General features: G+C 41.9%; 2 protein-coding genes across 3 annotated transcripts in view; one reads left to right on the plus strand and one right to left on the minus strand.

Annotated features, from left to right (window-relative positions):
- The first annotated feature begins 623 nt into the window (after window positions 1-623).
- LOC126376374 (phenoloxidase-activating factor 2-like) lies at window positions 624-6,002 on the plus strand. Of its 2 annotated transcripts, none has more exons than XM_050023702.1 (7): window positions 624-1,067; window positions 1,143-1,456; window positions 1,723-1,875; window positions 3,026-3,123; window positions 3,695-3,955; window positions 4,569-4,770; window positions 5,625-6,002. In XM_050023702.1, the coding sequence occupies exons 1-7, from the start codon at window positions 722-724 to the stop codon at window positions 5,784-5,786; spliced, it is 1,536 nt and encodes a 511-aa protein (XP_049879659.1). In that variant the 5' UTR covers window positions 624-721; the 3' UTR covers window positions 5,787-6,002. The 2 variants fall into 2 exon arrangements, with proteins under 2 accessions (XP_049879659.1, XP_049879666.1); XM_050023709.1 differs by having other exon boundaries at window positions 624-866.
- Window positions 6,003-6,178: 176 nt separating this feature from the next.
- LOC126376551 (zinc finger protein 423 homolog) overlaps window positions 6,179-25,029 on the minus strand; it is a 31,718-nt gene continuing 12,867 nt past the window's right edge. Inside the window, exons 2-9 of the mRNA XM_050024023.1 lie at window positions 23,527-23,753; window positions 11,226-11,368; window positions 9,715-9,919; window positions 8,798-9,463; window positions 8,448-8,720; window positions 7,977-8,294; window positions 7,356-7,709; window positions 6,179-7,187 (exon numbers count right to left, since the gene is read on the minus strand). Of these exons, the coding sequence (XP_049879980.1) occupies window positions 6,732-7,187; window positions 7,356-7,709; window positions 7,977-8,294; window positions 8,448-8,720; window positions 8,798-9,463; window positions 9,715-9,919; window positions 11,226-11,368; window positions 23,527-23,753 (2,642 nt within the window). The 3' untranslated portion in view covers window positions 6,179-6,731. The remainder of the gene's footprint in view (window positions 7,188-7,355; window positions 7,710-7,976; window positions 8,295-8,447; window positions 8,721-8,797; window positions 9,464-9,714; window positions 9,920-11,225; window positions 11,369-23,526; window positions 23,754-25,029) is intronic.

Raw genomic sequence — 25,029 nt, forward strand, 5'->3', positions numbered from 1 at the left:
TCTAGCAACAAGCGGATCTAACATTATGAAATAAATACTTATCTAAATAAAGGCTAATAGTTAGGCAAGAAGATATGAAGGGATACCATTTATTGTGTTTGAATGTTATTATTATATCTACATCAGTAATCCTGAAACTAAGCTTTGAAGACAACATACTATAATGTTTTATAACATAACATAACATAACATAACAAATACTTTATTGCACAAACAGGAAAAAACAAAAGAGAAATAGAATTACTTAGTACAATAAGCGGCCTTATTGCTAAGTAGCAATCTCTTCCAGGCAACCTTTAAGTATAGGAGATATTGAACTTTACAATCTTTGGTAGATATACGAATTATCACCTTCGGATGTTCGGTTTACGATGTGTTATGACTATGACAACTTATCTACTGGTCATCATTACATTACTCATAAAAATGTTCAATGATTACGCGTTTGCTTCATACTCCAATAATGACAGAGATTACAACATTTACACAGAGGTGACGGATTAGTAATTCACATTTTGTTGATTGCAACAATTTGACGCCATAATCACGGGCATTACACCATGAAGGCTGCAATTGTATGGGGAATACCATCAGTCAGTATTCAACTAAGGGCATATTTAATACTCTCATGACCGTATCAGAATTTATAACCGTTCACACCGTTGTGGGAATACTGTGGTGTTCATGATTGGGCACGCAGCTGTCGCGTATCTCGTCCAATATGTGCTTGTGGCTGCTGACGGCTTGCTTGGGGATGCTCCCCACAAACCCACAAACGAACGTTGTGGTGGTAGGAGTTCCGACGCCTATCCTGACGCCCACGACGACGACTACGACGACGACGACGACGACCACGGCACTACCAGGCACGTTACCTCCCGGTGCGACTCAAGTTCCTACTGCGGCACCTACGGCCGCACCCACAGCCCCTCCACCAACTGCTGCCCCCACAGCAGCCCCTACCGCCGCCCCCACAGCTGCCCCTACGGCGGCGCCTACTGCTGCCCCTACGGCTGCCCCTACAGCTGCCCCTACTGCAGCTCCTACAGCCCCTACGGCGTCCTCAGGTGGAGTGACCTTACCAGTCCTAATTTGTAACGACCCTGATGTTGTATGTGTTTCTAATCCTGATGATGAAACAGGCTCGCCCGCGATCGACCCCAGGCTCGGCACAACTCCAGCGCCATCCGCAGCCTTGAGAGTCCCGCCCATAAACGGCTACAGCGCGCAAGGGCCTTCGTATAATATGGCTGTCAATTTCCCGAGAGAAAAGAGAAGCACGGAGGTCGATCAGGAAATAAACGTCAAAGAACTCATGAGGAATCTTTTCCGTGACGGCAAACATGAAATTCGTAAGAGACAAGCGACGACGTGCACTTGCGTAGCAGCAGGTACTTGCCCCACGAATACTGGAGGTACTGGAGCTGGTATGATTGATGTCAGAATTGTAACTCCGGTAAATATCGCCTGAGAGCCTAGCCAAGTTGCAAATGTACCTATTACTTCACTCGCTAACGTATAACTAGAAAAATACTTATAGCTATAATGATACGCACACAATACATCATCTTTGGCGCAAGGTATTAATTTAATTTGGACGGTTTATGCATCAGTGATTGTAGATATCGACACTTGCCACTTGGCTAAGCCTTCTGAAATTATGACCTTGGGAACTTGTATCCAAGGAACAGTAGCTAAACATAACGATTTATTTTTTCCCAGGGCGTTGCACAATGTCCGACTGGTCAAGTGTACTGTTGCACTCCAACGACGGGAACGGGGACGATGATAGCGTGCGGCACACTGCAGACCGTGCCAGCAGTCGCTGTGGCACCTACTGCTGGCCAGGCTTCCTTCGGAGAATTCCCCTGGCAGGTGAGGAGTTTTCGTTTGGATTTCCAAGTCCACGTACACCTAAACACATGCCTGTAATCTATGAGAGTGAGAGTGAGAAGAGTCGCAAGTAGGGAATCAGAGTTTAACTTTCAGCCATTTTTGATGCGAAGTCCTTAGAAGGATAAGATATATGGACTATGTGGTTACTTTCAAGGCCCATATCAAACGTGTGCGCGATCGCGCCGCGTTTGTAATGGGCCGTCTTCACTGTCTTCTTAACAAGCGAAGTAAATTGTCCCTTAGGAATAAGGTGAAAATCTACACGACTTGCATCCGTCCGATCATGACCTATGCAGGGGTAGTTTTCGCTCATGCGAGTCCCTCGCAAATCCACCGTCTACAGGTAATACAAAATCGTTTCATGCGGAAAGCCACGGGAGCTCCGTGGTTCCTTCGCAATGAAAATCTGCACATTGACCTAGGTCTGCCAACCATTGCCCAGTGGCTCAAATTAGCTTCCAAACGTTTTTTCGATTCTGCTCCGCACCACCCAAATCCCCTGGTAGTTGCGGCTTCCGAATACATCCCGCTTAGGGACGGTACTGAAAAGTATCGGCGTCCGAAGGACGTAATATACGATCCCGACGACCCGATTACTCTAGCCATAGAGGCAGCCAATCAGCTCGCGACACCAAACACTTCAGGACCCCGATACCGACCCCGCCGGCGTGGTCGACGATTTCCCTCATTCAGCGCTTATCGCTATCGACCCACTAGGGTCGATTAATTCTTTCAAATATTTTTCCTCTCAGACGACGCCCTGAGCCGAGGTTCGCGCCCAACTGGGCACCCTCAGGCCTGTTGTCTTAAACGTTGTACCGGGTGAGAGCCTTCAGCGCTCCCCATTTGTCCGGCCAAGTAGTTAATGCCATCTGCGGCAAATCTACAATAAGTCACGTCAAAAAAAAAAAAACGGACTATGTGGTGATAAGTGATCAGAGCACACAACCCCTCTGGCGGTTTCCGACGCTCAGGAAGTTTGTTAGTCTTTTTCAATTTAATAGGAGTGTAGGCATATTTAAATTTCAGATAGAATATTTCGTTTCGTGGCCGCAACATTTACACATTTACATTATTATTCACACGTACAAACATGTCTTCGCTGTTTTTATAATTTGATAATTTTCAGGCAATGATACTGACCAAACAAAACGACTACATAGCAGGTGGAGTCCTCATAGATCAGCTGAATGTTTTGACGGTGACTCATCGGCTGACGAATTATGTGTAAGTAATGTCTGAATTGCTAACAATTATATACATATTTATTTTAAACATAGTTTAGTACTGCGATCACCAACATGTTTGCTAAATATGATCTTTGCGCTACCAAGAATGGCTGGAAACTAATATGATCTGAAGAGAATAGACTACAATAGAAATTGTTTATTATAAATGATTCTGATTCTGAAAGGACGCGCCACACAAGAACAAAACAATATTAACATCAAATTTTAATTTTTTTACAAAATAATAATACTTACCTAATACAAAACTTAAAAAAGACGTTTAGGTACCTCAGGCATCACTTCAAATACGTACCTACACAGTATTTAGTATTAATTTATACGTGACGAAGTCAAATAGACAAGGTTTTCAAAGTGATGTGCAGTAAGTATGGTAATTTCTCCGACCTTACCTACTCCATACTGTTTCTGTTCGATTGACAGTAGGCGAGATATCTTGTGTCGTCTCATTATTTAGGTTGTGTGTTTTTATACTCAATATTAGTTTTATTCAATATATTATTGTATTGTAAGGAGTGACGTAATACTTAATTTGTGTCTTTTACTCTCAGTGTCTCAGGCACTGCGCCGAACCTTAAGGTCCGCCTCGGGGAGTGGGACGCGGCCGGCACTTACGAGCCTGTAGCCTTCCAAGAGTACACAATAGCGAAGGTGTTCAGCCATCCGTCGTACAACCCGACAACGCTCCAGTACGACATCACCGTGCTCCGGCTGTCCACCCCGGTGCCGCTCTCGCCGACCGCGGGGGCTGCGACCACAATTAATAGAGCTTGTCTGCCGCCCGCAACTACAACCAACTATAATGGACAACGGTTACTAAGCTATACGTACATAAGATCACGCCTTTTTCCTTTTGGGGCGGGCAGAGACACGGAATTCCACTACTGCGATCCTGACACACCACTATCAATCCTTCCACTCTCATCAAAGTCTTCATGCATGTTGTTCACCGATTACATGCAAGGCATTTTACGCCACCTTAATTTGTTGCTATAATAAGTAAGTACTTGCTTACGTACGTACAGTCATGAGTAATATCATGTCCAACTTTAGAACCCTGTCGCACTTTCACGTTTGACATTGATTGAGAAATGAGACTTACGATTTAATTTGTCAAATAAGTTAATCTGAAATGGTATCAAAGTGTATAGATATTAGTACACGTGACCGTACATAAGCTATGCCAGGCATCCATGGCGACTCAACAATAATTAAAAAAAAAAAAATGCAATCCAAGCTACGATCTTGTCAGATCGCGGCGATAGATTCAATCAAAACTATTGAATTTACATAACCTCAATTAATCATTCGATTAGGACAGTAACCTCACTTAACCCACATCACTCATCTTCCGCACTTCCAACCGACCATCCTCATTCATGAGCTCATGTCGTCCTGTGTAAAGATACTTACACCTTTTTTCAGATGCATGGTAGCAGGGTGGGGTAAAAACATGTTCGGGCTGGCGGGCCAGTACCAGCAGATCCTGAAGAAGGTGGAAGTACCGATAGTGCCCGCTGCCACGTGTCAGACGCAGCTGCAGACAGCGAGGCTCGGAGCCTCCTACGTGCTAGATACAACCTCGTTTATATGCGCTGGCGGGGAAGCTAATAAGGATTCCTGCACTGTAAGTCAGCGTAGAGTTTCTGCTCGAGAAGTCTCAAACTCGAAAAGACTCGAGAATTGAACCTCGAGAACGAAAAAGTTCAAGACATCCGAAACCCTATCTCAGCGTTTCACATAAGTAATCATAAAAACTTAACATAATAATAAGTACATTAAAATATGTTAAGCATATATAAAAGACATGATCGATAATAGATCTCAGATTATTTTATAAGGAACGCAGTTTCACAATTGACAACATTTCATTTTTACTAAGGTGCCTTAAATCGAAAACCATTTCGAGATATTTCTATGATTTACACAAAACACATTTTTTCAGATTTTTTAATTCAGTAATAATAGAAATATATTGAAAAATCCACGAGGTCAGAAGAGGAAGGCATAATAAGTTCAGACCTTTACATAAAAATTATAAAAAAAGTAAATGTCATACATAACATGACACTTTGTTTGCGACTTGTTTTAAATACGCATGCAAAGGTACATTGCATTATACTGCCTTCATTCTATCAATGGCAGAATCCAATTTTCAAAAAATATTTTTTGTAGCTTCTAGTGGAAAAATCTTGAAAAGAAAAAATACGTGTCTTCTATTTAAACAAGTACTTTCGAAATAGCACAAAAAAACCACGGCTTAAAAATTTGAAATGTTGTCAATTGCGGATGATAATCAGCATGCTCCTTAGTTTACCGTATGTCCCCATTTAGCGGGAAAATTCGAGCGAGCGATCTAATTCGTTAGAATATCGAAAATGCAATTTGAATTTGAAAACCGACATTAGGTACCTACACTGTGTTGCCATTTAAACTCAATCGACACCTAGAATATATTTAAAAACTACGTTTTACTCTTAGGGCGATGGCGGTTCTGGCCTCGTGTGCAACGTCTCCGGAAAGTGGGTGGTGGTGGGACTGGTATCCTGGGGACTCGGCTGTGCCATGACCAACGTTCCTGCCGCCTATGTCAACGTGGCCGCGCTCCTGCCCTGGATACAACAACAAGTCGCTACTGCTTAGCTTCAATGGATAATTGGATGAGAATGCTAGACGCCAATTTCACGGTATTAAAGGACTAGAAAATATATCTTACATTTGTGTAACCTAGTCTAATTTATTAGGGCTTATAGATTAAGTTATTAGGCTCATAAATTAGACTTATAAGTAATTCATCCGAAAATAGAAATGGGTTAATTTTATATATAAATACAGTCGAACATTTTTTAAAGAAATGTTTATCCTATTTAGTTTTTAACATTTTCATATAATCTGGATCGAAGCAAATGGAATTATATAGTCTCTGCTTACCCCGGTGGGAAATAGGCGTGAGTTTATGTATGTATGTATGTATATAATCTGGAAATAAATATATCTACAGGGTGGTCGTTTCTTTAACAAAAAATACACGTACGAAGCTTAACATATTAATTTATTTAAGTTAACAGTTTATACAAATAGCCGTGTAAACATTATAAAACATACACTTAACCAACATAAACGAGTAAGATCTATAATTACAGAGATACGGCGTTCTAAACGCGGAAATTCAACGATATATTAACTAGAACATAGATACATAGGGACGTAATCCAATATTGCAGCGAGAATTCGCGTCTCGGACGATAACGTTCACATTGCTATGTGAAAAATACAATACAAAGTATGTGGCAACTCGATTTGATATACTTACACCAAATACGCATCTTGCGGTGACTCGTTCAAGTTTTCCACCGGCTTTGTGAAATATGTGAGCACCTTGGCTATAAAATATCGTTACATATACTCGCGTAATTAACTCACACATGCGGCACACCTCTCCCATGGAGCTGCCACACTGCTTGTATAACATCTACACAGTGCTGACAAGTTTACAAGGAATGTGATTGTTTATAAAACTTTTATCTACACATACGCGTCATTTTCGACCTCACATTAATTGACACATATACTTCTTGTCTTGCTGTTTCAGTCTTCATCAGGTTTCTCTTGCTTCACAACGGGAGGAGGTGTGGGGTCCTCGGGTGGAGGACGAGCGGGGGGTGGCGGAGACGACACTTCTATATACTCGTCAGTTCTCTCTTCTTTAATTTCCGGTTCTATCTTCACGGGTACTTCCACTGGGGTGGTGGGGGCCGGTTCTGGGGGCGCGAGAGCTGCCCAAGCGGACGCCGCGCCTCTCGCGTACGCTTCGTAGAAGGCTCTTTGCGCGATCTCCGCCTCTTCCAAATGCACGAAAGCGTGATTGTCGAGCTCGGCTCTAAAGAAGAACTTGAGTCCGCAGCGGCCGCAGTCGTACGGCCGGGGGGCGGAGGCGTGCTCCGGCAGGTGGCGCTGTAACCCCGCCGCGCTGGTGAACACTGCTGAGCACAGGTAGCATGTGAACGCTCCGATCCCGGCGAATGTATGTTCAATGAGGTGTGCCTGGAAAAATATATTGTTTTTATAGACTTTTGCAAATAAATAGATACCTAGTTACTGAGATATTGAAAGAAATAACGTACTCTAAAAAACTTACTTTTTAATTACAAAAAAAAAAAATTATAGACTTCACAGAATGTAGGTAACTGGAATATGGTTGCTGACAATTACTTGCAAACGAGTAGGAGATCCAAGCGCTCGGCGACACAGACGACAGTCATGGTCAGCGGGCGGTGGAGGCCGTGGCGCGGCGTGCCTCGCGTAGCACGCGGAGCATGCTCTAGCACCCTCCCCCGCCTCCCCTTCAGGCAGAGCTCGCAGACATATCGCACATCGCTGCTCATCCTCTGTCACCCTTAAGTGGAACCGAGCGTGAAGCCGTGCTTCTGCCTCGGAAGCCAATGTTTGACGGCAGACGACGCAAGGTGCCGGCAACGCTGGATGGTGGCGAGCCATGTGGCTGAGGAACGATTCCTCTGTCGGTAGACGAGCGCGACATCGGGAGCAGGTATCGCCTGCAACTACCTGTAACAGATAGGAAACAAAATTAAGAGTGGAGTGCAGGGTGTGGACTCTTCTGGCAAGCTTTTCTTTTCCAAACTTTTATTGTAAAGGGCAAAAATAACACTGACATAAGTACATTTTAACCACTTTATTGATTTATGCGTATTATGTCCCAGTGTTATTTAAGGTACTTACTTGACTGGTTTTTGGATATTAATCAATCATGTACAGCAGTAGAATCACAAAAAGTTTGTACGACACATAAGTAGGTAACCAACGAGATCTCACCTTACAATGCGTTAGTTTATGTTCAGCAAGGACGGCGGCAGACGGGAGTACCTCATCACAGATAAGACATTTGTGTCTCGCAGCGGCGGCGCCCGAGTGTGCCCGGGTATGAGCTTCAAGTTCCGCGCGACTGCGCGTGCGCTCCCCGCAATAAGCGCACTGCAGGGCCACGGCGCCGTTCTTTCGTCGCCGCTCCTCATTGGCTGGCGCCGGGCCGTTGTCAGCGCCCGTGTTGCAAGGAGAACAACTGCCGTCTACGCCTTCTGCGCCGTTATTGTTCTCCGACCGTTTCTGTCTAGGGATGTCGCCGTTTAGCGCCTGAGAATAGGAAGATCGCTTTAAAATTACGATCAATTCACTTTTCGAAACAGGCATCTAGAAAGTAAGTTATAAACTAGAAAGTAAGTTATAAACTAGTTAATTGTGGAACTGACTGATATGTGGGTCTTAATTATTTTAATCGTAATTTACCGATTGCGGCATAGCATGATGCGCTTGCATGTGTCGCTCCAAGAGGTACTGCACGGCGAAGGTGTCGCTGCAGGCGGGCGCGGGGCAGCGGTAGGCGCGGGGCGGGCGCGCGCGCGGCCCGGCCAGCACGGCGCCGCACGCGCAGCGCGTCGCGTGTCGCGCCAGCACGTGTGCCGCGCCCTCCGCCTCGCTGCGCAGCGCGCCCGCGCCCGCGCCGCAGCCGCGGCACACCCACACCTTGCTCTCGCCGCTGTGAGCCACCGCGAAATGAACCTGAACGAAAAATTTAAAAGTTTTAAAGTACGAAAGAAATGCAAACTTCAAATTGTATAAAAAAAATAGATAATCACCTGAATAGCAACTTTAGAGTCGAAGATTTCTTTGCAAAGCGAACATCGATATAAATGTTGAGCGTGAAGATCAAGAAGGTGCTTTTGCAAGTCATCCGGTGCGGGAAAACTACGCGCGCAACTGTGGCAAGTGTACTCGCAAGATACTGCGAGATAATGTGCTGTGAGGTGCCGCTCTGACGCCGCCGCATCGGCAAATGTAGCTCCGCAATGTAAACAGGGGACTGGACTCGAGTTCCCCATTTCGCCACCTTCTTCCAAATGCCCCTTTAAATGTGCGCGGAACGCTTCAAAATCCGGTAAAGCAGCGTCGCATTGGTTGCAAAGAAGCGTGCTCGGAGAGAGAGCGGTCTGTGGCGTTGCGGAGCCAGAACGCCGACGCTTCACTGCTGGATTTTCGTTCACAGAACCGGAGCGCTTTGTCGGTTCATCTGGAGCCCTACGGCTCAGATCCGTGGGCGCTGGCTGATCGACTGATTGTGGCGTTTCTCCGTTCAACAGAGCTGAATGTGCGGCTCTAACATGAAGTTGTAATTGCTCCATGCTGGTGAATGTGTCGCGGGTGCAGTATATACACGCTAGGAGAGTTGGCGGCGGTTGTGATGCTATTCGCCGCGGAGGCGTCAATGCTGCTGAATCTACACCGTGTGCACTCGCCATGTGAGCCTGAAAATAACACAACATATTACGGGTAACAATGATTGACGGAATTCTAGATTATTTTATTGTTAAGTCGTTAATCTTGACTACTATTTACTTTAGGAAGTAGGTCGTTTCAAGGGCCACGTCATGCGTCAGGGGTCTTCAGCGTCAGAATAATAACCCTTGATAGGCGAATCAGTCAACCTACTTACTTGACTTGATTCTATATATGAATGTGCAGGCCAGTAGAGTTTTGACAACATCACGTGGTATACCTGTAGTAAGTCAGGCCTTCGGAAGGCGTCGCCACAGCGCAGGCAGCGCAGTGGCCGCCGTCGATCGGGGTCCCTGTCGCGGTCGCGCTTGTGACCCTGCATGTGTGACGTCAGCGCCGCCGCCGTGTTGTACCCCCGGTTGCACACCGTGCACTGGAACGGCTTCTGGTTATCGTGTGTCTTCATGTGGATCTTCAGGTGGTCGCTGAAATATTAAGTTGATAGTTTTTGGTTTGCTCTATGTCAAGTACAGGAACAATTTGGTGTGATTTTTATTAGATATGGGACTAATGTGTAACTAGTAACGATGGATCGATAAACTGTCATCGTAATGGTTCATCATACTGCGATATAAAGAACCGACATACAGTTGTTGGTCATATTCCTAAACTTGAAATAAATACTGAGCTATGACAAGTTTAACAGTTTGACAATATCAAACATCGGAATTCGACAAACATAATCTAATTCCACCCCACTGATTTAGTCTCTATTGAAATGTCCAGTCGTGATGACTTTATAAAATTCCACAAATGAGATGCACCCACAAAAAATACATCTCCAGTTCTGAGTATGCCGGTAAGAATTTAAAATGAGACGAGATAAATCGCCTTTATGTGGCCGGAGACGACAATTTGTCATATGAGACATAAGTACCCACATAAAGCACGGACCAAACAGAATTAACAAAGAGGCTTTTCACGCAAACTACAGAATAGAGGCGTTCGCCCAAACACCTCCGCTAATGGCCACGCTCGCCGTGCCGGTTTAGGTACGGGCCATTATTTCATTTTTGTGAGACCCTCGACGCCATTTGTCAGCACATCATCTCTTTTCACTCGACAGCGGTTCGTTGGGCCGACAAATTGCGTGGAATTAGTCGCGGCGAGGTGACGAAAAAGGTGACGCGTCGCGTCGCGGCCGCGGCTCGCTGGGGAGCTTTGTGCGGCGTGACTTATGGTGATCAATCTTGTGCGCGGCCATTGTCGCGCGCGCACCTCGCAGCCTCTCGCACTCATCACGCCTTCAATGGCCTCGGATTACGAGAATTAGTATTCACTTTAAGCTCTACCATTCTTAGTCATAGGTCCTTTACATTACAGCTTCGTAGCGTACTTGTAAAACTTGATTTTAACGAGTAGTGGGCCTATTGTCTCCTGTGTGTTTCATTATGGTAGGTACTTAGAGTGTGTTTCGTCGTTAAATCTCATGCAGACATTGTATCTGATTATACTTTATGCCGATGAGAGATGAGGGAGTCTAAAAAGGGAATATTGAAGCAATATTGCAATTTGACATTAGCGCATATAAAAGTAAATGCATGTGTAGCCTTTTTACCTCCGAGTTAGATGCATGCAAATTACAATTTTATTTTTAATAAAGCACCATTAGCAGTACCAAGAACCATCATGTAGAATGAAAAGCATATCTAAAAAATCAAGGATCGCACGTCTTTCTTGCCCTTTTAGTACTTGATACCTAAGTGGAACTATAAAGAACACAGGTCTCACCTCCTGGAGAAGGCGGACTCACAGTGAGCACAACGGTACTTGCGGTCGCCAGTGTGCAGCTTGACGTGCCGGTCTCTGGAGCGCTTATGCTTAAACAGCCGCGAGCAGAACTCGCAGCGGAACGGCATTTGGTCCGAGTGCGTCTGTAAATGTAAACATGCAATTAAGTTACATTAAGAAGTAATAACCAGCAATCCGCACTGGGCCCGCGTGATGGTTTAAGGCCCGATCTCCCTATCTATCCATAGGGAAGGCCCGTGCCCCAGCAGTGGGGACGTTAATGGGCTGATGATGATGAAGTAACTAGTAAGGGTTATAACTATAAAGTAACTATTAAAGCTTATAGAGCTATTAAGAATAATATTTTGTGTAATCCTGTAATTTTATCTAAGTACTTCTCTAGAATCCTAATAAAACTTAGAGTATATAGACCGAAGATGTTCGTTAGTTATACAATACGTATTTTTTTAAATCAAATCAAATTCTACTACCTTAATGTTTATTAATGTTCATTTCAACGCGGTTGTGCATCTGTCCAACTATCTTGGTTATATAACATTTTCGTCTCGTCCGAGTTCCTGGGAATAGAGCCGTTACCCGTATCTTTTCCCAGGGCCACCCATCTCCCACTCGCTGCAATGTTATCATCATCTTTCCTATTACAAGATCACGGTACGAGTAGCGATTAAAATGTGTAAGTCATACACTGATTGAAACCGAGTGCGTTGATCATAAAAAGTATCGTGAGAACTGTCCGCGGACAATGGGCCGATGGCTTGACTGCCGCTGCGCCCGCACCGAGTGTCCGTAAAAGTTTTGTGTCAATAGTGGGCAAAAACCCAGACGGTAGGCCGCTCGTGACGGCCGAATAAGATATCGAGCCTTTGGAATTCGCCCGCCACCGAATCGATGATAGATCGATTAGCTTTGATAATTAATTGTTCTGCTGTGGTAGCCTAGTTGGAAAAACGCTCGACTGTTACTTGTCGCAGGTTCAAATCCACCAATGATATTGGAAATTATTTTCGAATTCATAAATAAATTAAAAGATCATAAATCACAAAAATAAATCAGTAGATCATAAATTATTATCACGTTCGTAGCGCTGAAGGAAAACATCGTCATCAGGAAAATACGTTTAGCAGTATGTGACTTAACTTGTACACTGCAGATTTTCCCTTTGGGTTGGAAGGTCAGACAGGCATTAGCTTCTGTAAAAACCCAAACCTGTCAAATAAGTTAGGTTAGGTAAACTAACCCCGTGAAAGCGGAATAAGGCTCGGGAGACGATGATGAACAAATTGTTCTGCAACTTTGTCGTGCACTATTTAGAGACGACTAGGTACAATATAAATAAAACGGTAGAATTATACACTTGAGAAAAGGTACTAAGATATTGCTTAGACGTAAAGTAAATATAGGCAAGTACATTGTATCAATTTGTATCCTTTAAGTAAGTTTACATGCATACGCTTTAAGTAAGTAAGTAATGAAAAAGACGTTCATGTCTAACCCATATTTTTTTATAAAATTATAATATAGGTATAAATCTGTTAATAGGTTAAATAGGTAAGTGCCTACATTGAATGTAAGTATGTTATTTATTCAATTACAATCGTACTGTGAACATTTTCGATGCATTCATTTTCTACCTCACTGAGTAGGAGATAAATCACGGGAGCTTAGTTTTAATACGTACTTGCTATCGATAAGTAAGCTATATAAATGAAATTAATAGAATACTATGACAAATCGATGGGTGAGCGATAACATTGCGAGGCTAGGAGCAGCATCAGTACTCTTATCTCACAGAGATTCAACTTTATCGAGAGATCGGTAGAATGTAGACAGACGCCAACCTAATACCGTTCTAAATGTCTGGTTGATATTGAATTGGAACAAATTGTTGCGTAAAATCGTGTGACTGTCAATTATTTTTATTTATTTTTGACGTGGTTTATTGCAATTTGTCGCAAATGGTATTAACTACTTGGCTGGATAAATGAGTAGCGCTGAAGGCTCTCACCCGTCTTTAAATATTTTTAAAACCGAGCATTATTATATTAATGGTGTTAATGTTGATTACGAAGACACTGCAACAGATACCTATCTAATTAGCTTTACTATTCGTCATAGAATATACAATATTAAAATACTGGTTGTTATGTCCACTTCGCATTGACAATAAGAAAAGACTGCCGAATTCCAATTATAAAGTGAAGATTTGAAAGTAATAAATTATTTTTATAACGTTAATTAAAAGGTATTTTAATGTTGCAATTATTTTAGAACGCGTCAGGTCCTAAAAGACCTAATATCGTCGTCATCATTGGCCACAACATCTTGACAGATGATGCTAACAGTGGCTGTGTAGCTGTCACATTTTTCTGCAAGATCTCCTGTGACTTATTAATTAGTAGCACGTATCAATTAGTAGACTTAGTAGCACGGCATCTTTTGCCACATTTCTCACAGGTATAACGTGAGTCGGACCTAATTATATTAGAGACATAAGGTTGAAAGTTCGGTCATAAGTGTTACTCTTTTGTTTGTAATTTTGTATTTCCTGTGTGTGCAATAAAGTGTTTATTAGGTATGTTTAAATATTTATTAAATATAATTCATGTGAACATGTAAACACAATATAATCCATAATTACTTAATTTGTTACCGTCGAGGATAAGGAGTATGATCCTCCGTGAACGAGATACCTACCTACTTATTAGAACTTACTTAGGTTTATTTTTATTTTTAAACTTTTATAACTTTATCATAAAGGTCATTGAATTCTAGTGTGTAAGAGACGTTAGTGGTTTCCTAATGAGAATTTAATCCTCGCTCTACGCGCGGGCGCACGTGTTTCTTATTAAATGTGTCCATCATATTGACCACAACAAAGTGCGTTTCTTGAACGATGTCGTCAGATCTTTCATAATATCCTCGCTTGCTTTATTTAAGAAGTGTCAAGGGTTGTATGAGGCAGAAATATATTAATTATAGATAATCTTTGTTGAAATCTCATATATTTTGTATAAAATGGAAAATTTACTTGGCTACTCTATATAAAATGACAGAGTTATAATCCTATGCATAGTGGTTCGGGGCATAGTGGTTCGAGACACAATACTAGAAAACATGGTCACGAGCTCTATTATTTTCGAATGAAAAGTTACATTATTTCTTTCGCTGAGGTTACACAAAAACAAGTAGGTAAGTAGAATCAGATTCTATTGCAAACTAGAACCTTCCGAATTTCCACCCTAAGCCAATTTACTAACTAGAACTCGTTACATTTTTAATTACACCACAAAGTATTACCTATTCGGATGCTAATGTAGTGCTTATGTATCGTCAGTAGTGTAATGCTCTAACATAATGTGAGTGAGCTGCCGGCCTTCGCATCGCCGTGAACCGTCGCAGCCACAATGAGTCCCAAACTGACAGCCAGTTCACGCTTTTACCAGGTAATTGACCACCTCAACGCTCATTCAACAGCATGTTAACCACGCTAAATGATTGACTTGCTTCACTTACCTCCTGTCTGCCTTTGACTAATATGTAAAACGTTTTCTAAAACAAACTGTAATTTAAAATTGAAATTGGAACGAATCGCCCAACTCTTGTGTTTGTTGTTCGAGACTCTGATGTCACCCGTTGGTTCTGCTTGACAATATTACTAATACTTTAATGTTTATGTACACTAATCCATAAAGAGTATATTTTATTTGTCATTTGTTGTTTGCTTATGACATAATAACACTCAAACATAATGTTCTTTTAACTGTCTTCCCCTAATACATAAAGTCTGACCATAGAATAAGGGACTCTAACTTGCTTTTATCAACTGTTTACTATCTATCAGGTGTCAATAATAGCTATTGATCCATGTATTAGTGGCAAGTTGTTGGTTCAGTGAGGGTAGTATCGTGGGCCCCCAATTACCACAGAGTACCGTGGCCCATTAGCAAGACGTTTCAATTTGTTAGCGCCGGGCGGCCCTCTTTGCTTATAACAACTCACATTTTTCTTCACTCGTCCCCTTTTAATGCACAAATATTGTGGAACACCAAAGAAAGATAATAAGAAACAAAAAAAAACATAATATGACAGCCTATAAAATCAGAAATCAGAACGATATTGTGACTGGCCGGTTTTTATTTTTGTAATTTATAAAGTATTCTATTTTAATGCAATTGGGATAATTTAAAAAGTAATAACGAGAGACCATTGACGGCAGAAAGAATTCTTCAAATATAACAAAAGCATTGGAAAATTATTGAAAAGAAATAAGGCACTGTGAGGACAAATAAATTTACGTACTTACTTAAGTAATTGCGTTTATTCATGTTTGGACCATAGATTTATGAGATAGAACTTGTAAGAAGTGGGCATGTATACTATATACATCTGCCCACTCCCACGGGGATATAGTCGTATATATGTTATGTTATATTATTTTACAAAAAGCTTTATATTTCCGCTGGCGTTCGTCAGAAGGTTCACCATTCTATAAACTGTGCTGATTACGACTTACGACAATCTGCAGTTAAAAAGCTGTTACTGCCTGGCACTGCTTGTTATTGCCGCAGTTCAGCAGTAACTGCATGACGGTAGTCGACATTTGCAGGAGATTACTATTGCTTGCAAATATTGCACTTTGTATTATTATACTCCCACGTATATTCGCGTTTTGATGCCCATAATTGTGTCGTTTAGCCTTTTACCTGTTATGGAATTTGCGCAAAATTGCGTCCAAGAATGAGCGGTGCCAATGGAATTTAAGTTGTCATGATTGTCGAGAAATGGCAAAATAGTTAAAACTTGACAATATACCTGACTACCCCAAATGAGATATGCCTTGAATAAGTGCAACATGACGGACATATTCATCTATATATTATATATATCTCATCTCCCTAGCATTGTCCCGTTTTTCACAGGGTCCGCTTACCTACCCTGAACATTTGACAGTACCGATTTTTTTACAGAAACGACTGCCTATCTGACCTTCCAAGCCGCGAAGGGAAAACCAGTCCAATGCAGGTTAGGTCACATACCTCCAAAAATGCATTTCTCGGGAATGTGGGTTTCCTCACGATGTTTTATTTCACCGCTGGGCACTTGATAAATCATTTATGATCCAAACATGAATTCGAAAACAAATTAGACAACCATAGGTTTAGGTCTGTGCTGGCATTCGAACCTGCGACCTCAAAGTGAGAGGGTTCTACCAACTGGGCAACCACGGCTCGGTCCTTAACTATAATATATATCTATGAGGTAATTATTAGCTTTACACGAAATGTCCCAAGCTATATCCTTATACTAATCTCTGCTCTGGAGTTTGCGGGTGAGATTTTATAATGTACTTAATTGTAGAGTTACCTATAACTAAACTTTTATGTTGCACATAATCACATATTAGTTAAATTACTTCATGACGAAAATAACATTATTGCGCGACGGTATTACAGTCGTATACAACTTTTATTAAGTTATTTCAATTTACTTTTCTCGCGAAAAGGAAACCATAGTTTCTAACAGGTTGTACTTTTAATTACCTGTGTTTTGTAATAAAATAAATAAACATACATTTAAAATTAAATACGATTAAAGTAATAAAGGTATTCCTGTCCAGTTGCCGCAATTAAGTACACGGACATGAGTGGGGCTCGGTAATTGTACTAAGTGGTGGCGCTTCCGTCGCGCACAGTGCCGCCGCCTGCGCCTGCGCTTAGTATCACTTGGAGCTCTTACATTAAGAACTTAGGTATGTTGTTGTAATATCATATTGGCTTAGAAGATTTATGGTTTTATAACTGGCTATACTATAGGTAACCTACCCTTAATTACGTAGGTAGTTAGATAAAATATCCAGTCAAGTAACTACTAAAATAACGTTGCAATGTTTATCACATTAGGTAATTTTAAAAACGATAAATTTACAAATTGAAAAGAAAGTCATGAATCTGGTTGCGTTTTCTTTCTTAACGTTGATATTGACTAGTAGGTAGGAATATAACTTATTGTAAAATCATGGAATCGGAATTTGGAAACCAGATAGGAATTGGATATTTTCAAAAGAAGATTTCTGATGCGAGCGTAAATAGTAGAGTCGGAAGAGAAAGGCGTACTACGTACATACCGCGATCAAATCCAGAAGAATTTTAAAGAAAAGCCAGGTCAAGAATACCTACCTACTCTAAACCGGCGAGTATTCAGGAAAACTTTGAGGAGAGTGTAAGAACCGAAAGTGATGTGTCAGGATCGTATTAAGTGAATTTCGTGGACAAATTCAAATTCAAAAAAAATCAGTAAGTAACATAGTTACACTTTGAATAAGTATTTTTTTTTATATAACGAACGTCGCATCCGCCTAAAACTACTGGAACATCTCACAACCTGTATAACCGGTGAAAAGAAGCTGCAAGAAAAACTTCAGCACAGGCCGCCTAGACGTTCTAATAAAACATAAAATATTGTTATACAATTTAGTATTTTTAGTATCAAGACAGTTAATCCCACGCATTCATGGTCTTCGGATTTTTTATTTTTTTTCATTATATCCTTAATCTAAATACATGGTTTGAATGATGCCGTTAAACCACAGAGGTTTGTCTCGGCACCCATAATAGACATGATCTTATGTGCCTTTTGTATGTACTTATCTCTTAACAATAAAACCAAAGAGAAAGATGGTTGAGTGTGATGAAAAACATCGAAAAATATAGTAATATAGCCAGGCTTTGACCGAATACATTATGACATGTTTAATAAACCTTGTATCTCAGATACCTATCTACTTTGTGGATTTCATTTAAGATTGCTGACTAACGGAACTAAGAGCGATGCAAAATGTGTTGAACATTAATAAGGCAGACATGACATCCGATCGGCGGTATCGTGCGTACGAGAGTGATATCTAAATCACGCGCAGTGATTAGCGCTGAGTGACGCGCGCGCAAGTGGCGACTGCAAGCGTGGTTATATAGCCACGCCGATAGTAAGCGCGCTGATGATCCGCGCAATCGTGTGAAAATGAAAATGAATGAAAATGAAAATAGCCTTTGTTCGCTGACTTCAAAAGTTACAAAGTAGTTAGTAGTAGATTTTATTACGTTTAATTGTTAGTAAGTTTTATATTAATGTTTATATACTTAAATCAGCATCCCTAACAGTCAGGTTGCCTCATGACATAGGCCTCCTCTAGCTCCCTCCATATGTCTCGATCTTTTGCTAGTCTCCTCCAGATCCTGGGAAGGTCGTCCTCCCATCTTTTAGTTGGTCTTCCCCGTTGTCTCTTTCCGTTCCTGGGATACCATTCCGTTATATCCTTATTCCATTTGTCCCTCCCTGTTCTCATCATATGTCCTGTCCATCTCCATTTCAACTCTCTAGTTTTTACAATTACATCTTCAACTTTGGTAGTTTTCCTGATTTTTTCAGCTCGATCGTGTAACGAGTTTAATATCAGTGCAGTTCAGTTACTCAATGAGGGAATTTCAAGGCTACGTTCCCCAAATATAATACAGATGGCGCTATCGAAATTTAACTTGATAATTACCTATTTTCTCATTACTCGGGTAAATAATTATTCAAAATACAATGTAATGGTAGAAGCTTATATAAAAAGATTTGTTGCTTGATATTTGGATCACATTATGTATAGAATTATATTGCTACCTATACCTATTGCTTCTCTTTATTTTGTTGAGTAATAACGGGTGGAAGATGTGTTGTGCCTAGGTGGTATAAGGGTCATCACAGTCATCATTTATACACAAAAACAAAGATAAAAGATGCATAAGTATGTCTATTATCCATGAAATTATAAGGTTAAAAGAAGGAACATCTTTACAGCGCCATCTCTATTTTTTTTTTTTGAAGAACGTAGCCTGGATGGTCCCTCATTGCGCGAGTCATCAGCGCGATTACAGCGATGTGCCTTTCCCGGGAAATTTCCCAAAGTGGGAACGTTCCTCAGTTATTATCATTATCTGACTAAAGATTAGGTTAGCTCTTTTTATATGATTTCCCAAAGCATCCAAAGTGGGAACGTTCCTTGCAGTAAAAAGGCGCAATAGTTACTTAAAAAGAGCTTTATTACCAAGCCATTAGGCAGATGGATCAAAGTACAAAAGTGAACAATTTAAAAAAGGAAGCAGCCGCTGGCCATTCTGTTAAAAAAGTTTCACCTACTTTGGAAACATTCCTGGGAACGCGATATAAAATGATCTAAACCGCGACTCACGACGATAACCATCCACGCTTACCATCAGTGCGACAATTATAACGATATATGAGTAATAAGATCCGAACCCCCGGTCCCCGACACTGACCGCTCGCGTTTACCATCAGTGCGACTAACTAACTCGCGGCCCGTAACGTTGAACACCCGTGCTTAGCATCAGCGTCACTATGTTACAACACTTAGGCTGCGCCGGCGCACCGCATCGCATATAAACAACGCGCGGCATGTTTACTCGGCCCGCTTAATTGGAGCAATCGGCCGCCGACAGAATTAATAAATCCGATCGTCCACTAACGATAAATTGCAAGCGCCCAAGCCCACGCAGGAATCATTGAAACCTATTAAAATGTTCGCTAATTATTCCTTACTGCCGTTTCGAAGATTTGTACTTTGTTTTAAATTAGCTTCATTGTCAGTAACGCTATCTTACCCTAGTAGATAAGTATTTGTCGTATCTTATACATAAGCCTGAGCATGTCGCTAAACCTACTGAGGGATTGTGACCTTTCTAACATGACGGAACTTTATTCAAATTAAAATTCCAAATATGTTTATTTCAGACATTTACACATCCAAGGGGTTAAAGTGACTCTATGAGGACGATAGAACAATCACCATACAGTATCCATCGTAGAACTTGTGTCAACACAGATTACTTATAAAATCATCTATTGATTACTCGTGGTTTTGGCGTGGTGTACCCTATGCGTTCTATCTTCCCCGCAGAATATTTTTATATTCACTGAATTTGGTTTTATACTCCCTACTTACATTTGCTCTTAGTATCTTATTATCAGCTAGATAAGTAGTCAAATCCGTCAGAGATCAAAGAAATAATAAATTATCTATTAATTTGACGTAAGCAATTCTTTCACATATTGTTTCCTTTCCTATACGAACGTGGTAGGTACATGAAACTTAATAAATAAGTATTAATTGTAGAATATACCCGAACGTTTTTTAGGCGTTCAAGTCCTAAGACCACAGATTGATGTTATTATCATACTTAAAAAGGTAATTAGCAAGGAAATGTAGTAGATGCAAACATACTGTGCAAGATATTGGATCTTGTCATTGCAGAGTATCGTGCTTGGATTCAATAAGCGAGGCGGCGCTCGCGACGGGGGTCGGCGCTGGGTGCCGGAGCCGTACCGGCGCTCGCGCCGCGCCCCGCGGCTCCCACCACGAACCCCAGCTTATGGTTAAGACACACGCGAATAACATCACGGTTTATTATTACAACAAATACCGTGAGATCGCTCGACATAACGCACTCAATGTGAGACATTTCCGCGTAAAGGCACCAAGACGCATTCCAAACTCGTTTGAGGCGCGCGTGATAGCCAATAAAAGCTCGAAAATGGTCTGCGGGCGGCTTCTGAGAGAGTTTCCCAGGTGCAATAACATCGCGATGTGGCCGGTTCACACACGCCGGGCCAGGGGTCAGCCCGCCGCCACCGTGCGCCTGCGCACCCGGGCCTCCTCGTTATGACCCACTCTATCCAAACCTGTCTCTTTGTGCAAACAACCCGCTCCGTGAAATTATACTTGTTAATGTCTTGTTTTGTTAGTATCTTCTACCTAGAGGCATGACTTTGTACCTTTAGTTTCAGACATAACCTACAAAGCTCACGACTATATTACCAATTGGGCTAGTCAGTAACACACATCGCAAGATGAACAGAGTAAGTATCCAGGCTTCATCTGAGTTTTCTGTTACACTAGGTGGTGAGCCGTATTATCGAAAATTGCACTAACGAGATAAATTTAATATATTATTGGTGCAAGTCCAGATCAAACCGGCGCTCCCCGTTTCTGAAGCAGACATAGTTTCAGACGCTGACATTCATTCCTTAAATATATTTTATTCTTTGTGTATTATTTTTCGACTGGGTACGTACCAAGCCTATTCTAATTTGCTTTTATCCGCAGAGAAATAAACTCGTTAGATTTCATTAACCAACCTTCATTAATCAATCTGCGCTCCGTTACGGCTCGAGCAACGAGAAGAAGATCAATGTCTATAAAGTATGCAGCATGATAAAGTTAATTGGAAGTGGGATCTTAACAAGAGAACGGAAAGTGCGAAGCAATAAGACGTCGCGACCGTCGACCAGTGGGTGTGGATACTGCGCGCTGCGGATACTCGCACCACCGACTGTTTTATTTTACGACCACGATTGCGCTCCTCCCGCCGGCTGATTGAGCTCTATCAACTACAATACATACCGAACCTTAATTAAATTGGACGGCCCCGTATCGCCTTGTCTTTCAACCACAGCAATATTTCCATTCCCCGTTTACTGCTTTACGATATCTCCACAGGCGCAACACGGCTAAAATCAATAGCTTTACGCGGACTCCGCAATTGATTTATAGTATTTTATGCAACAGTTGTATAAGAAGGGTCAAAAAATGCGAGTGGCGTGAGTTGCGATGTGAGCCTTGGCGAACATCGCAATAAGAGACGCCACGAGCATTTTTTGACCTAGTTATACAACGTTGCATACAATACTTTTTCTACGACGACGTAATTTTAAATGAAACCAAAATTTTCCAATTTATTTTCCAACGCGCGGGTAAATGGCGGCAAATGTATACTTTTTTTTTATAGTATATCTATGGCACCAAACAAAGTAAAGGTGCCAGTTTCCAGGTCAAAAAAAAAAAAAACAACAACAATGCTTTTTTGGCGACATTATAGTACAGTTACACTTTGTAAACAATGCTTTTATAGGCCATAGAGCGTACACTTTTTCAAAGAGTTTAATTATGTATGTACTTATATTAGACTTTTTGGTTATTTAAATGCCAGATTAAAGTAGAGGAGTAGAAAAAACTTATAATGATCGCCTTTCCCAAGCCGCGGCGCGATGATAAAGGCGTGGCGCGTAGTCTAGGGAGTTGTTATCGCGAAGCCTATTTCCGGCCGTCACCGCTCGTCGCGGCGCGCGCTCGATCATCGCCCGATACATTTGTCGGCTCGCACCTCCTCTCGCCGCGCGCTGCGCGTCCGCGCATGCACTGATCTATATCGCCGCAGACGCAGCTGGACCCGGCCAATTGCGTACTGATAATCTAATTCGTTGCCTATTACCTTGTATTTTCTGATGAGAATACTAAACGAGACCTACCCTAAAATTTTGTACGAGGTGACGCTTTTCTCACTTTAGGTGTACGTGTAGATCTGTATCCGTGCGTAGGAGGATTGTAAGCGGCGGCATGCAAAGTGACGTTTCTATTTTGTCCTATCGCGGCTAGATCTGTCGCGGCGTGTCGTAATCGTAACGCGGCGAGATGGCGCAGCACAAAGGAGCCGAGATGTACGGCCGGCGTAATGGCCGCACGTCACAGCCCTCAGCCGCGCTGCAAGGCGACTGCGATGCATATCTACGCACCGGCTCTGTAAATGGGCCGTTTTGGGTATCTACTTGCTAATGAACCTCGGCATGGCGAAACTGGACTGTGAATTCACAGATATGACAGCCTTAATAGTGGCATTGTTCGTGTCTCCAGCTACTTTGTGGAGCGGTCATGTTTATCTGGACTGCATGCTATTAACCTGGAAGTTTTGATGACACTTGGGAGTGCGATGGATATCTACGTTTATTGTACCCGTTTTGTATAAGTACTTGTTATTACACCGACAAGAACATTGTATCATTCGCGTTTTTTTACAAGACTTTTTAAACGTTTACGAAAAACTTTAGTTTTGTTCGTACTACGTTCACCTCGAGGATACTAAAATTCGGGTGGACATCGGCTTGACTGTAGGTACGAAACAAACAAGAAATCGTTCACAAGTAAGTACCTACTTTGTCAGTTCTCTTCTTCAGAGTTCAGTCCCAGAAATATACACAATGAATATGAGGATCTTTCCGAGACATGAAACGTATGAACGTTCGCCGTTGTGCGCTCTGAGTTTGGGTGCGTACCAACTCGAACGATATCAATTATCCTGCGCTACCAGTCCTCTTCTGAGCACATTGAGCTTATAAGTAGTTATTGAACTGATAGGTATATTTCCTGCAATATGTATACTCTACATACCTGTTCATGTTTCTTCAAGTAAGAGAGCCTCGGGAACGCTTTGTCGCAGAACTGGCACTGGTAGGGCGTGTGCTCGGTGGCTCCGAGCGTAAAGGCGTGGTCGGCGTCGCCGTCAGCGTGGTCAGCGGAGGTCGGCGTCGACGCCGGCGACGGAGACGGCTCCGGCGTCGACGACGGCCACGAGCTACCCGCTGTGCTGCCCACGCTGCCCACGCTGCCCAGCGCTTCTGTAACAAATATCATATTTAGTAAGTCCGTTCTCTGGTAGGATGCCCTTCAGGTCTTATCGAGGGGATTAGCTGCAGATCCCGCAGAATAGAGAGATGTGAAATCAAGAGCAGATGACACATAATATAACATCACGCCTGTATCCCCGAAGGGGTACGCAGAGGTGTATAGAATACACACCCACACCTCGCCAGCTATGTTTAAGCCATCAGTCAAAAAGACACAAAATATCTAAAGACCAAAAGTGTCTAAGTATTACAGTTGGTCTGGTCCACCTGATGTCTTCCTGCATTGTTTTAAGTTAATAGTCATGTGCTTTAATTATGATGTCTTCCTGGTCTATCAAATCCCAAAGGTTCCGGGTTTTACATTTGTTCCGCTATCGTGGACCTTGAAGTCTGTGCCAAAATTCAGGTAGGAGACCGGACCAAAAATATTGCTTCCTGATGTATTACTTCCTGATGTATAGAAGAAGACTTACACCAGCATCAAATACACCAACTTCTTTTTCTTCCTTTAATCATCTATAAACATCTTTTCCTTTTCAAATTCAAAATTATTGACACCTATACCTACCAGTTTACAAATTTCTTGGATGGAGAACTGGGCTGCAGACCAAAATTTCTTAGGGTCAGTTGACCCCCAACTCTAAATAGTAACCATTATATGTACTTAGTTAAGTTCCAAACCATACTTAGTTAGAATAAGACGAACAAATATATATCTGATAAGACGGACTTTATTGAACATCTAAGAATAAAAATATCCGTCAATATTTCCATTGATTATTTATGTAATCTTATTCAGACGTCACAAATAATTGTAACTTATTTCCATTTATCACGACATACCCATTCTTTACAACATAAAATCACTATAATATAAACATCTATGAGACATCAACCCGTAGATTAAGATCATCAATAGTAGATAGAGCGAAAATCTTATGATAAAATGTTTACAATCACCGTAGGATGAGCATAACACTTACAATCACTCACTATTACTGCAGATAATCATTGGCTGTCAAATAATAAGAAGTAATAATGACAATCGAAAGGTTTTACAGGCGCTGTAAAGTACATTAGGTCCGACAGCAGCGCAGCGAGTCGGATAAAGCCGTCATAAATATCGGTAAAGCCCCATATTTCGGCGTTAGGGGCGGTATATCTTCCAGCACCTCGGAGTGGCGTGAAATATAAACAAATTGAATGGGCCGCGATGACGAGCGTCAGCCATCACGCAAATGATGAATAATGTCGAGGAGGACCTCGC

The sequence above is a fragment of the Pectinophora gossypiella genome, chromosome 2 (assembly GCF_024362695.1).
Source record: "Pectinophora gossypiella chromosome 2, ilPecGoss1.1, whole genome shotgun sequence".
In the NCBI taxonomy this organism is placed as follows: Eukaryota; Metazoa; Arthropoda; class Insecta; order Lepidoptera; family Gelechiidae; genus Pectinophora; species Pectinophora gossypiella.

Bases quoted from the DNA above. Each gene is read 5' to 3' on its own strand.
- LOC126376374 (XM_050023702.1), top strand. From the start codon at position 722: ATGTGCTTGTGGCTGCTGACGGCTTGCTTGGGGATGCTCCCCACAAAC. The intron at 1,457-1,722 runs GTAAATATCGCC...ATTTTTTCCCAG, and splicing joins ATGTCAGAATTGTAACTCCG to GGCGTTGCACAATGTCCGAC. The intron at 3,124-3,694 runs GTAAGTAATGTC...TTTTACTCTCAG, and splicing joins CATCGGCTGACGAATTATGT to TGTCTCAGGCACTGCGCCGA.